Source organism: Arvicanthis niloticus, chromosome 6 (assembly GCF_011762505.2).
Source record: "Arvicanthis niloticus isolate mArvNil1 chromosome 6, mArvNil1.pat.X, whole genome shotgun sequence".
In the NCBI taxonomy this organism is placed as follows: Eukaryota; Metazoa; Chordata; class Mammalia; order Rodentia; family Muridae; genus Arvicanthis; species Arvicanthis niloticus.
Genome location: NC_047663.1, coordinates 17042878 through 17057014, shown reverse-complemented (window position 1 = coordinate 17057014; position 14137 = coordinate 17042878). Strand labels below are relative to the sequence as shown.

At 49.7% G+C, this 14137-nt stretch overlaps 1 protein-coding gene and 1 long non-coding RNA gene across 3 annotated transcripts in view; one reads left to right on the top strand and one right to left on the bottom strand.

Annotated features, from left to right (window-relative positions):
• Positions 1-8296: 8296 nt before the first annotated feature.
• LOC117710151 (uncharacterized) lies at positions 8297-10567 on the bottom strand. The gene is made up of 2 exons (XR_004607049.2): positions 10299-10567; positions 8297-9820 (listed from the first exon to the last, which is right to left on the bottom strand). It is a non-coding gene; the product is annotated as an uncharacterized LOC117710151 (long non-coding RNA).
• The window catches only part of Mrc2 (mannose receptor C-type 2), a 59990-nt gene continuing 55664 nt past the window's right edge, over positions 9812-14137 (top strand). For both annotated transcript variants that reach the window (XM_034504810.2, XM_034504809.2), the window contains exon 1: positions 9812-10371. In XM_034504810.2, coding sequence (XP_034360701.1) covers positions 10152-10371 — 220 coding nt within the window. In that variant the 5' untranslated portion in view covers positions 9812-10151. The remainder of the gene's footprint in view (positions 10372-14137) is intronic.

The window sequence follows — 14137 nt, the reverse complement described above, 5'->3', positions numbered from 1 at the left end:
AACAGTTATTTTGTAGGGTCCTAGCGGGCACTGGGGCTTTGTTCTAAGAACATAACCTGTATAACTAACTTGACCACCTTTCATGATTTTCTTCTTTCTGAGACTTCTACTAGCCCAAGTGTTTCTGATGTTCCTCCTTTTCCTCCTCTTCATTCAGTTTTTTAGGCAGAATCGATCAGACTTTAAAAGTTAGGCCTGAGTTCAAATTTCACCTTTGCAATATCCAGGGACATATTGCACTGGGAATGTAGGTAGAGCGCCTGACACACCAGAGTACAGTAAGAAATATTTAAGGAAGATGATGAAACTCTGTAGGAGGAGCTGAGTTGGAAATCCCTGAGTTCACTAGTTTGAAGTTCAGAACCTTCTTACCTTGTTGGCAGGAGATCATGTGGCCATTCCCTGTCAGTCAGCGGGTCTCCTTCTGCCTGGAGAACAGCTTCTGGCTGAGTCTGGGACCATCAGCAACATAGGAGTTTGTGTTAGACATGTCCATTCTTGGGCCCCATCTCATCAACGACAAAACTGGAGGTAGAAGCTTAAATATCTGTGCTATTCCTAGGTTACTGATTCAGGTGTGTATTTGAGAGCATAGCCATGGACTGTTTGACTCCCAGGGGAGGATGAGCCTGGAAGGTTGCCATTTCTATCCACCGACCTTCCAGCCCTGTAGTGCTGCCGTTGGAGAGGTTAGCTGTGAGACTTCTTAGTGCCAGTATAACCAGCCTACCTGGCAGGTATAAGAATATGTTAAAAGATGCTGTCCCTCCAATTAATGTGGAAGTATTTAACAATGTATCCCAAGAAACTAGAACGTCCTGAGGAATCTCATGCTGGGGAAGAAAAGTCACTTCAAGCAGGGGCCAGCAAGTGATTGGTCACTGACAGCAGGACCATCCCTAAATCAGGACTGCATAGTTATGCATAAATCTTGCTTTCTACTTAAGCTTGAGTCTATGCTAGGACTCTGAAGATGGATCTGGATGCACCCATCACTGGAGCACTTTATCCCTCTTCACAATGTGGCCACATTGCTTTTCATTGTTGGCTTATTGAAGATGGGTGGTAGAATCTGTCACGTTGGAGCAGCCAAATGGAACCCAAGGCCTTGCACACCTAGGTACTTCACTTAGCTTTCTGGCCTCTTCCAAACTCACCCAACTGCAAGAGAGACGAGTTCTATTTTATTTTTATCTTTGGGAACCAAAGTCTATCTTAAGCTTGGGACTGTTGTTAAACCCTGTCATTATGCGGAGCAGCAAGAAGGCCTAGACATCTCCTACAGGCCTCGGAACAGTACACTTGGGAGCCATTCCTCCCTTTGGCAGAACACTAGCTATCTTATTATGAGTAAATTCTTCGGTTCTCCCCATACGTGAGGGGTCCAAGACTACTGGAGAGAGACTTGAACTGGCAGTCTGATTAAGCGTCTGATTAAGCAGCTCTTTGGAGGGGTGAAGAGGGTTAAAGGGGGAGAGGCCTAAGGATTGAGGGAACCTGCCAGAGGCTGGAAAAACAGGCAGGTCTGGGGCCAGGTGGGGGCAGGGAATACAAGAGTGCTTTTGTGCAGGCTGAGCCCAGCAGGGGCCCTAGACAGACTGGAGTCTGGGGGGGTGGGGTGGGGTGGAGGAGTACTGCTTTGGGCTTGAGACCCCATGGTGAGAAGGGTCAGAGAGCAGCTGGCTGGCTGGTCTGGCCCCACCCATCTGGCTCTGGGTCAGGCCCCAGGGTGTGGTAGTTAAGTGTCCAGTTAGAAGACTGTTAACCTCAGGTCTGCTAGCATCAAGCTTTCTTCCCTTGGAGACTGAATAGGGCTGGGGGGAGGGGGGCTTAAAGAAGAGGCTTTACTGTTGCAGACAAGGAAAGTGAAGCCTAGAGCCATTTGCTGACAAGCAGTAGATGGAGCTGTAGTAACTGGGAAGGTTACTACAGGTTGAAACTTTTGGAGCTGGAGTCACTGAGTGCCAGTTTACACAGAGGCGGGTGTAGGTAGAGATGGTACATGGGCTTACAGACAGACAGAGATGTATGTTTGTCCTAATCTCTGACAATCCTAATTCTGCCATGTTTTTTCTAACCCTTCCCCTCCCTCCTGGCTAGTGATCCTCAGGAATCTACATTGAAGTGCTGCCCAGACTGCCTCTGCAGTGCTGGCCTGAAGAGAGGAAATGTGGCTCACAGAACTCCATTAGTTCCCTAATATCCAGTCCTCTCAGCTTTGATTTATATGTATTCCTCAGGATAGGTAGGTTAGCTAGGTAGGTAGGTAGGTAGGTAGATAGATAGATAGATAGATAGATAGATAGATAGATAGATAGATAGATAGATAGATAGATAATTTTTTTCAACATTGGTTCTTAGTATACAGCCCAAGCTGTTCTGAAACTCATTGTGTAGCTTTAGGTTGGCCTGGAACTCAGTCCTGCTTCAGCCTCCAAAGTACTAGGATTACAAGTTTGCTTCACCAAGCTTGTTATCTTGCTTTGTCCTGTTACCTTGTGTATAGATTAAGAGGTGATAGGGCTTGAGGATAAGCCTTGATAAAGTGCTTATAAGGCAAACATGAGAACCTGAGTTTAGATTCCCAGCACCCACGTAGCCTAGAATCTCAGCACTTGGAAGGCAAAGATAGGTGGATTTCCGAGTTCAAGGCCAGCCTGGTCTATAATGAGTTTCAGGTAAGCCAGGGCTACATAGTAAGACTGCCACAAAATAAAAGTTGGAGAGCAACTGAAGAATATACCTGATGCTGACCTGGGTTCCACACATGCATATACATACATGTATGCATGTTCACCTGAACACATAGACACATGAAGATTTGGAAGGCATAGTTCTTCCTGTCCCACTTCTAGAAACTGTCTATAATGGATTAATAGGAATAAATCTTTCTGCTGTAGTTTTTGTTGCTGTAAGCTTTATGGTGGGGAGCGGGGCAATGAATAGGTATGGCTAGTTGCTGTCTCTGTCAACAAAAGCTCTAGAAGACATGGTCACAGAACATGCATGTGCACACACACACACAACCTTAGTATGGCCCTTTCCCTAACACAGTGCCAGACCCAAGCTTCTTAGCCCAGTGCCAGTGGCCTGTGGTAAGGTTTTGCTACTGGAATATAAGAGAGGTGTGCCCCTCCAAATTAGTTCCAGAAGCCATGGCTCTGTGTGTCTATAGACTCTTGTTGTTGGAGGTTTGGTTTGCCTTTGTTTGTTTTTTTCTTTTTGAGGCAGGGTTTTTCTGTGTTGCCTTTGCTGTCCTGGAGCTCTGTAGACCAGGCTACCCTTGAACTCAAGAGCTCCACCTGCCTCTGCCTCCCAAATGCTGGGATCTAAGGTGTATACCACTACCTCCCAGCTTAGTCTACAGACTCATTGGTTCTTAATCTGTTGTTATCTCCACAGGGGTCACATATCAGATAACACGCATATCAGATATTTGCATGATTCATAACAGTAGCAAAGTTAGTTATAAGATAACAATGAAAATAATTTTATGGTGGGGGTCACCACAACATGAGGAACTGCTATAAACAGGCCACATTAGAAGGAAGATTGAGAACTACTTTAAAGCTTCCTACAACCTTAACAGGAGGGTTCCATGTTTGCTAGAGGTTAGTCAAACTATTAAATTGACAGAACCTTTCCTAGGAAGTCTTTTTTGTTTGTTTGTTTTAATCTTACGTATTTGAGTATGTCTGTCTATAATGGATAAATAGGAGTAAATCTGCCATGGTTTTTGTTGCTGTACACATACTAAAGTTGTATGTTTGAGTATTTATGTATTGAGCTGTCCTCAGACACACCAGAAGAGGACATCAGATCCCATGGTTGTGAGCCACCATGTGGCTGCTGGGAGTTAAGTTAAAAGACCTATGGAAGAGCAGTCAGTGTTCTTAACCACTGAGCCATCTCTCCAGCCCCTTGGGAAGTCTTAATGAGGAGTTATGTAGATGAAGTTGACCTGTGGATTTGTCTATGGGGGATTGTCTTGACTGTTAGTTAAGGGGAAACGCAGACTATTGTGTTAGCCAGACAAAATCTGCCCAGGTTTAGAACTGGGATGAGTGACAGTGGGGCTTTGTGTGGTACTCAGGTCACCACTCTACAATTTAGTGCCACAGATGCCACCTGGGAACATTTCTAATACATCTGACACATCTGTGGAGAAACCTAAGTCCATCAAATGCTAGGCTCAGGAATATGATGAACTCCATACTTGAGAGGACCCTGGGAAGTTGCGAGGTACCTCTGGGCTCTGGTGATGCTTTAGCCTTCTTGTCCATACTTCATTTACCAAGTTGTTTAATTGTACCATAATTGCACCACTGCCTGCTGGAGAAATCCAGGTGGTCCAGCCTGCCAAGCACCCATGAAAGTGGGACCTTAGTGGTAAGACCAAGGACCTAAGAGAGCATATTAGGTGCATACTGTAGTCAGGAATTGAGTGGAGAGCCTGGGTGGCTAGGTCAGGTCCTGAATAGCAGTCTTGTTCAGATTCCTGGAAGTTGCCAGCAGTGGTGGTGCTCCCCTTAGTCCCAGCACTTGGAAGGCAGAGGCAGGCAGGTCTCTGAGGTCCCAGCCAGCCAAAGCAAAGGAGCTCAAGAGATGGCTCAGCAGCTAAGAGCACTGGCTGCTCTCATAGAAGCCAGGTTTAATTCCCAGCATCCACGTAGATACTCAGAATTAGCTGTAACTTTAATCCCAGGGCATTGACTTCATTTTCTGCCTTCCACAGGAAAAAAAAAAAAAAAACAAAACACACACACAGGCAAACATGAAAGCAAAACACTTGTACACATAAGAAATAAAGATTATCATTTCTTGTTTTGTTTTGTTTGAGACAGGATCTCACTCTGCAGCTTGAGCTGTCTTGGAATTAAATTTGTAGACCAGGCTGTTTTTTAATTCACAGAGATCTGCCTGCCTCTATCTCCTGAACACAAGAATTAAAGGGGTGCATCACTATACCCGGCTAAAAATAAAAATCTCAAGAACAGAATGAAAAAAAAAATTCACGATGGCAACCCACAGCCTAATATACCTACCATCTCAGCCCAGTCCACAGTCCGCTGAACAGTACTTAGCTGGCATGCATTTGCACCCAGTAAACACCTAGGAAACAGAACAGAACTCTCCAGATGCCCAGTCTACTATGACTTGCTGCTACACTGAAGGCTGGGGAAGAGCTGGCCAACCTCTTTGGGCTAGAGTGGAGACTGGGCCAGCTGGACAGAGCCACTTGGCTCCTCTTGGTCTAGGGCTCTAGTCTATCAAAGGTCAAGGGTGGACTGGGGCAGTTCAGTATTTTGAACTTTTTTTTACCCTCTTCTGGTCCACTGTTGGAGGGACTGGGCCTAGCCTTGCTGGAACATGATCTCGTTCTAACACAAGCTGACTTGGAACTCACTGTGTAGACCAGGCTAGCCCCAAACTCACAGAGGTTCTCTTGCCAGTGTCTTCCAAGCATGAACCAGAAGAAAGGAGAGTTCTAGGTGAAGTGCACTGTACTCCAGGTTGGGGAGGCCTTGGGAGAACAGCCAGGGTGACACATACCAGCTGGGTGACAGAAAATTCTAGAGACTCTGTCCCACCCAACTGGTTGGTTCTTCAGCTCATCTCTTTGTCTCCTCCTTTACTTGCTGTGGTTCTACAGGAGAACCTCTACCCCTTTCTGAACTCCATTATCAGCATGTGTCTGACTTAGGCAGAGCTAACAGCAAGGATGCCTGAGAGGCAGACATTTTGAATCCTGTGGCAGCCTGGGCTCTCAGTCCCAAGCTGTCTGTTCTGAACTTACTCCAGGGCCCTGCTGACAGCTGGCAACATTCCTGTGGCTTCTCTAAGTAGGCATTTGTGTCCCCCACTCCTGGGAATCAAAGTCTGGACTCAAAGATTTGGGGAGGAAGTCTGTACCTCTTGCATCCTGGAAGGGACTGCAATCATCTCTTAGCCTCTGGGAGCTAAAAGGCAGGTTGGGAGTCAAAAGAGCAGTTTGCAGTAACAGACTTCATGCTGAACCTGGGAGAGAGACAGGGAGACCTTTCCAGGGAGAGGGGAAGGACCTAGGGGCAGCTGACAGAATTCTCAGGTGGTCATGATGGGATAGGCTAGCCAAGAGATGACAAAGCCAAAGTGCTCGCCAAGTGCTCCCCAGTGACGAGATAGGGAAGAGATGGCCCTTTAGCTGAATGATAAGTCCCCTGGAACTGCAGAGCCTGGAGCCAGATGTGAACATGTTGGAGCTGTCTCCAGCAGAGCTGCTTCCCTCTTCCCTTTAGCGCAACCCCTCTGGGACCCTCTCCTCTGTGCTGGGGAACAGGTAGCCTGCCTGAGTGGAGCTGTTGGGGGAGATTGCTTTGTCAGAACTAGGAAGAGATAGAAAGGGTAGGGTCCAGTCTGAACTGGGCTAGACTCTGGTATAGGGAGGACATGGAGTGGACAGTCCTGTGTGCCTCTTTGGGCTCCCATTTCTTCTCTAGCTGCTTCAAGCAAGAGCTGGCCAAGTCTTACAGCCTCCTCCTGACGGTCAGTTACATCCCCACCGAATCTTGTCCTCCTCTCTGAAGCCTTGCGGTGGGTCTGGCCTGCTGGATAGTACTGCTCCCTTGGCATCGCTGACTGTAGAGGCTGCTGAGAGAGAGTGCAGACAACCCATAAATATGAATAACTGAGACAGAGAGGGCCCGGTGACTGTTAAGGACTTGTGACTAAGTGAATGGGGGAGCAGAAACTCAACTCACCCATCCCTGGGCATCTGCACCGGCCTGTGCAGGTCTATGTATATGCATTTATTAGCCAGCTGCACAGGGCATCAGGACACTTCTCTTGGGACTTGGTTACACTTTGGGATGCCATTTTTTTTTTTTTTTTAACATAGTTAAACCTGGAAAGGTTCAGTGACAAGGGGAGGTTATATTTTTCCTTGGATGGCACCCAGTGTCTCAATCGTTATTAATCTGCCCTGGGCAGATGTCATTGGTACTGAGGAAGAAACAAGGCAGGCAGGATGAAGGGTCATGAGTAAGGGAGACTCCTTGATATCCAAAGACAAAGAGCAATAAGGAGAAGGTTCTATTTCCTGAATGGCTCCATAGACCAGGACTGTGCCATCCCTGAATGTAATTGTCTAATATTAGTAGGAATCATGGCGCCACTTACAAGTCTATGAACTGAGAGAGAGATGAAGTAACTGCCAAAGGTCACCAAGAGGATGAGTGGAAGAACCTGATTCTTCTTGTATTCCAAAGTGTGGGTTCCTTCTACTGGATTGCTCTACCGAAACCATCTCTCCAAGCCCATTGTGTCTGAATTAGTCCACATTTGAAGGGCATTGTCACAGTCTGAAGAAGAGCTGATTCTCAGTTCTCATTTCACTATAGCAAGAACTATCTTAGCACCAAGTCCACAGACCCAGTCAAAGACCCCACTGAATACCAAGCATCTAGCCAGGTGCCTGGTGTGTAGCAGGCTGTCAGTTAGGAACTGTCCCACCACTAGGTGGTGAGTAGGCCAGGGGTACAGGCCCTGGCCCTTTTTCATAAGAATGCAAAAGTATGGGTGCCGAGTACCTCAAGTCTCAGCCTTCATGATATCCCAGCACTCCTGATAGCCATGGCCATATTCCACTGACAACTGAGCCACAGGACCCTTTGTTTTTCTGTGTATGTGTGTGCACTATAGCATGTGTATGGAGGTCAGAGGACAATCGCCTATATTTAAGACAGTAGCTTTTTATGTTGTTTGCTACTGCATGTACAGGCTGGGTGGTCTTTGGGCTTCTTTACCTCCTGTCTTGCTGTAGAAGCATGGGGAGACAACCTCTCAGCTGTGGATGAGTTCTTAGCCCTGAGTTGGGTTTGTTTTGAGACAAGGTTTCACACTATAGTCCAGGCAGCCTAAAATTCACTATATATAGTCCAGGATGGCCTTGAACACTAGGCAGTCCTCCTGCCTCAGCTTCCCAATTGCTGGAATTATAGCCATGTACCACCATGGTTGCCCTCACAGGGTCTTTTTGCAATGGAGGACTGGGCCAGAAGTCACTGCAGAGTTGTCCAGTTTTGGGCCAGCTCTCTGCCCAAGATCTAAGCCAGATGGTAGTTACGGACAGGGGCCTGGGCAGATATAGCCAGTAGGCAGTACATAGTAAGCAGCCCTGACTAGAACAGGCTTGAGGGCCTTGAACAAGACTCTGCTAGCATGTCGCTCCCCTCCCCGCTCCCAGCAGACTCTTCTCAGTCCTGGATATGGCAAAAAGTTTATTTTTCCCATCAAATGAAATTCACAGGACTCCAAGTGTGTTAGCTTATCTTTAATTTCACAGCAGTTGGCACAGGATGATGTTTAGTGAGGGGACAGGAGCGGACTGATAATGTGTGTGAATACACAGTGGGTCCTGTGTGGAACCCGTGTGATGTCAGGGTGGTGGCTTTTACTCTGCCTGCTGGGTAGTACCAAAGTACCAAAGCCTACTCTGGCTGGTGGAGGAGGGACCCAATTCTGTTCCAGAAGCATCCTGAAGTTAGGCTGTTCAGATAGGGAAGGGCAGCTCACCCATAGCTGGCATTCTCAAATCCCTCAAAGATGACAAGACTTGTAAGGAGGGAGGTGTCAAGAGAAGGCAGCCCTACCTAGCATAGCCAGCTGTATCCAGGACCTTAGGATCCCAAGGATCAAACCAAGAAGAGAGGCCCCAAAGGGCCAGTGAAGCAGTGAACAATTTCCAGAAGCCAATCTGCAACCCTGCTCAAGTTAGCCTTAGGGTAAGGGGCTTTGTTCCCTTGGCTGACTGTCAGGGCTGTGGCTAGTGGAACCTTTCCAGGGACCTTCGGGTGCTTCTTTTGGGGACCTGCAATTAGTGAGCTATATTAAGCCAAAAATCTCAGTGAGCAGAGCTCAGAAGGGCCAAGGTGGAGCCTCCCTGGAGCAGAGCCTTTATTGTGGAGATATGGAAAGATTACCTACAGCTGGAGTCATGAAAAGTCATGTTTGTTATTTCCAAAAAAGCCTGCAGTGGCTAGTCCAGGAAACAATAAAACTTATATTACAGTTTTACAGTGTTTTGATCACTTGTGATGGGAGAAGGTGAGTCTGTTTTGTGCTGTTGGACTCCAATCCTGTTCTCAGCTGAACTGCCCAAGCATCCCTTTCAAGACTGTTGGGGAAATCAGAGGTAGGTGTCGGCTGCCCTCCAAAATCCAGAGTCTGAGTCCAGTTCTCTGCTGCCATCTGACCTGTCGCATAATACTAACTAACTGGATTGTCTTCATGAAATTTCTGTTTTTTTCTTTGCTACCCGGCCAGCAGCCCAGCTGGTGGGAATGATGTAGGTCTTCTGGGACACCTAGTGGGCCGCTTTTGTCCCAGGTCTCTGGATGCAGAGGCCCCCATCAGCTCAAGTGTTACATTCTTTGTGCCAGGGACACTGACACAGGAGTCACACACATGCTGAAACAAGATGATCAAGAATTGTTTGCTCACAAGCAACAGGAGCTCTGCCTTCCCCTCCCCCAACCTCCGCGCGGGTGGCGGAGTTCTGGGCTCCTCCTCTTCCCCACCAGACTAGGGGAGGGGGTCCCAGGAAAGGAAATAGCTGATGCTTAGCGCCTAAAACCTGGCAGCAGAGGCAGGATGGAGGGGATGCTAGGGGCCCAAGTCTGGCCACCTGAGTCAGTCGCGCATCCCCGCCCTCGGCAGGCCAGGCCACGCAGCAGCCCGGGTTTCGCCACGCGGTGAAGTTCTGCGGAAACTTTTGCAGTTGCTTCGCCTCTAGCGCCAGCAGGAGAAGCTGTGACGCAGCGTCTGGGGCTCCAGGCCCAGGCTGAAAAGAGAGGGAAGACAAGGCGGGAAGGAATTAAGAAGCAGAATAGGGGAAGATAAAGAACGCACGCTGGGGTCCTTGTGGACCTTGCTGATCCTCTTCTCCAGCCTTCGCCTCCTCTCCCTCCCGACAGGCACTTCCTTGCGGTCGGGTCCCCAGCCCAGCGCCCCCGCGCCTCCTCCTTCCCCTCCCACGCTGCCCGCTTTCCTTCCCCTCTGCCCCTCAAACCCTCCTCCAGGGTTCTGCGCTCCTCCCTCCGCCCTCCCTCCGCGGGGCCAGCCTCTTCCCTCCTCCTCTCCGGGAGGCATCACTTCGTCCGGACCGGAGGAGGATGCGATCCCCTCGCCGGCGGTCATTAGAGCTCAGCGCTAGGGCTGTCTCTGCATGCAGCCCCGCTGTGCGCTCTCGGTCCTCGCGTCCTCTGAGCGCCGCAGGGATGGGACCCATCCGACCTGCCCTCGCGCCCTGGCCTCGTCACCTGCTGCGCTGCGTCTTGCTTCTCGGGGGACTGCGTCTTGGCCACCCGGCGGACTCCGCCGCCGCCCTCCTGGGTAAGGCGCTGCCAACTTGGCCAACTTCGGGGACCGGCCCGCGGGGAAGTAGGGCCTCTTGACTTTTCCCTCCTTTTTTTCTCACACCCATCTTTTCTGGAGGTGTGTGTGTGTGTGTGTGTGTGTGTGTGTGTGTGTGTGTGTATGCATGCGTGCGCGTGCGTGTGTGTGACTGGGTTTTTAAAATTCGTCTCCACTTTCTGGGAGCAAGGGAGGAGATGGGAGGAGGAGCGCGCCTGGAGGTGGGGGAGGACCTGAGTGGAACCAGATGTGGCAGGCGGCGGGGGAGGGGAGCCGAAGCACCGAGGCCTGGGAGGGAGAGGGAGGGCTGGTGACTACTCGTGTCCTGGCCACCCGGACCCCCGGCGCCCGCCCCACGCTGGTCTGGGTACCTTGAGCTACAACCGGAGAGCCAGAGGCGCATTGTTTCTTACTCTGTACGTGAGGGGTCAGCCGTCTGTTCATCGTCCGGTTGTGGGGTCTTTATGTTTTCTTACTTGGTCTTCAAGGACAGCTTGTGGCAGAGGACCTCTGCACCCTTCGATCAGAACCCTGTGGGAGTTTTGTGCCAGGAGGACCGAGTGTGCTTGTGCATCTGTGTGTCCGCGCGCGCGCGCGTGTGTGTGTGTGTGTGTGTGTGTGTGTGTGTTCATTTCTCACTTTGTGTGGTCAATTCTGGCCAAACTGGCACTTCTCCAGAGTGGACAATCTTTGCTGCAAAAGAGTTTCTAAAGATGCAAAACCACAACCCACATAAAAACAGCCACACAAGCCCCCCCCCCCCCAAACTATACCTTTCTCTTTTCTGTATGGTTTGTTGTTTTGGTTTTTTTTAGAACTAACTGAAATGTGAGGTCGGACAGGTCCCTCGCCAAGAAGCTGAACACTGATAAACATTGATGGGGTAGATCTTGGAGGACGGGGACGCTCAGAATTTTAAAAACTGTGTTGGGTGCTGCTGCCTCCACATCCTCTTTTTATGTTTAATTGGGGGCTGGGTGAGTGGAAAGGGATGGGACCGCGGCTGCAGCTTCGTGCTAAGACTAGAGGGCCCCTGAAGAGTCGGAGGCCTTTACAATGGCCTGCTGTGCTGTGGACTTTTGCTGAGGGGAAAGGTAGGGTCAGGGCGACTTTCCCTCCCACCTAGACCTGAAGCCTGCATAGACAGGAAGCCAGCCAGAGATCTTTGCAGCTAGGTAGCGCACAGCCTGTCCCTCACCTCCGGCTGTGCTTGCCAGAGCCTCGCTCCTCTGTAAAGGACGCGGGACAGCAGAATGCGAGGGAGGAGGGAAAGGATGGCCAATTCCAAGAGCCTTAGCTTGCGTTTTAAGGCCAGGCCCTGGGAAAGAGCTGGGCCAGAGTGCTGACTTGGTCCTTTCCCCCAGGGAGCTTTTGACAGGGGGTGGAGATGCCTGACGAGGGGCCCAGTCAGGGAGGAAAAGGAGGCTTACAGTGTCCCTATGCTCTGCTTCTGTCCCTCCCTAACTCTCTCAGACTGTCCCACACAAAATGTCCATAGTCTGGGCTGTTGTGTGGCCTGGATCACCCACCCAAGCCCTTTGGAAGCCTAGCCTGGTCTGGCCTGGCCTTACACAGCTGGGGGGTGGGGGGTAGGGGGTGGGGGGGTGAGAGGCTTTCACTAAAGCAACTGAACAGGAGGGTAAAAAAATCACACAACTTCCCTGTCACCGATCAAACACAACACCAACCCTTTTGCCTTGGGTTCTCCTACCCCTGCCCTGCCAACTTCCATGGTTCCCTCATCTGGGAGGCTGGGCTAGGGCATTATGACAGAGGTAAGCACTGGGTAAATTTCACCAGCATGGGGAACCTGTAGCTCTAGGAAGAAGTGCTTTAGAATTTGAAAGGCACCTGGGGGGAGGTGCTGGGCTGGCCGCTTCCTGATCACCAGCAGGAAGTCCAGTGGGCTCTGGATGAGGAATGGCTGCTTTTCTTGGGGATCAGAGGTGAAAGGACTGACTGAAGGAATTCTCAGCATAGGTCAGAATTCATCTCTACTTCTTCCGTGGCCCCATAAAATATGCTTTTGTTGTGATGCTGGCACACTCTCCATGTGTACAGCACTGAACCAAGTGCTTCAGAAGCGTTAAGATGCATCTTAGGGGAGCTGAAGTCTTTCAGGAGAATGACACAGTTTAAACCATTAGTGTGGGGAAAGACTCTGTGGGTGACCTTCATCTCAGCCCGGAGCCCTGTCAGGTGCTTAGCATCCAACTTCTCATTTAATTCTGATGATAACCCAAAGAGGTAGGTGTTGCTGGACCTATTTTGCAGAGTACAAAATAGAGTCTTAAGAGGAGTCTGATGATTTATTTTGGGCACATCTAGAAAGTGAAAGGCTGGGACCAAGGATGGTAAATGACCAGAAACCGAGAAGAGCATGAGGAGAGGCTCTCTGGAGAGAGCAGAAAGGGCTGAAGGGAGAGCAAGTCAGGAAGGTGGTGCTGCTGCTGAATATTTTGTGGAAGCTTCCTGGGTTTGTGGAGGAAAAGGTGAAGGAAACTGGCCAGGTGCCTGGAAGGCCCTGATGAAGATAGCACCTGCAGCTGTGGGGCTCTGAAGTGCTGGTGTTTTCTTACAGAATGAGTTGTGGGTTAGAATAGAGGGGTCTGCTGTCTGGGTGGAGCAATGAGGAAGCCTTGGGAAGTCCTCCTGTGGGGAAGGACTTCTGTCTAAAAGTCATACAAAGATGGCTGGCATTCCCTCTGAGAGGTGTTGGGTTTTGTCCCTGCTACCAGAGTAATTGGACAAACCACTGCATGTTTAGCCAGCTCCTGACCTGGTGAAGAGCTCTGAGCACTGTCCTCCATAAAACTCCACCTACCTGGCTCAAGCACACTCGCCAGGGTCTCTGTGCTCCGTGCCAGGTTTCTCTTTTATTCTGAGTTCACCTGGGCAAGGTGAAGGTTGCACACAGGAGAAGCAGGAAGCTTGCATTTGGTCCCAATGTGCTCAAACCAGAGAAATCCGAGGCCCACTAGTTGGTGTGACTGTGGGATAGGATCAAAAAGCCCCAAATTCTTAGGGTCTTTGCATTCATTACTAGTTTAAGCATAGGGGTGGGTCAAAGTAACACCTGCAGTAAAAGCCCTCGCTTCTATGGTGGTGGTTCCTCAAGTCTCCTAGCCCTGGGCAGATCTCATCTTAGCCCCTGGAAGTCAAATGTTAGAGCTGTTCTTGGTTTGTCAAGATCGCACCACTAGAAATCGATATTGCAGGTAAGGCCAGAGCGCCTGAACCTAGCAGCACCAAGCCAAAGCAAAAGCATTGCCAGGGAGCCCTGCGTGTCAGCTAGCTTGTCACTGTGACTCAGTTGCCTCATCTAAGCAACTTAAGAGAAGAAGGGTTTATTTTGGCTGTCAGCTTAGAGACTTCAGGCTGAAGTCAGCGGGTTCCATTGCCCTAAGCCTGTGAGGCGGCAGAAGGGTCATAGTGGCAGAGGAAGGCAGCCAGGAAGACAGGGAGGCACCAAGGACAAGGTATACACTTCAAAGACAAGTTTCCAATGACCTACTTCTTCCAACCTGGCTCTACTTCCTGGTTGACCAATAATGCCATTAAGACCCTGTCATTAGCGTGGTCATCCATTAGGTTAAAGCCCCTATGATTTGATCAAAAAGCTAACTCCAAACAATGTACTGAAGACCAAGCTTTTATACCCAAACAGAACACCCACCCATGTGTCCTCTTGAAAGGGACAGTGAAGAAGAGAGTGGATGAGACAGCTCTCTGTTGCCAGCTATTG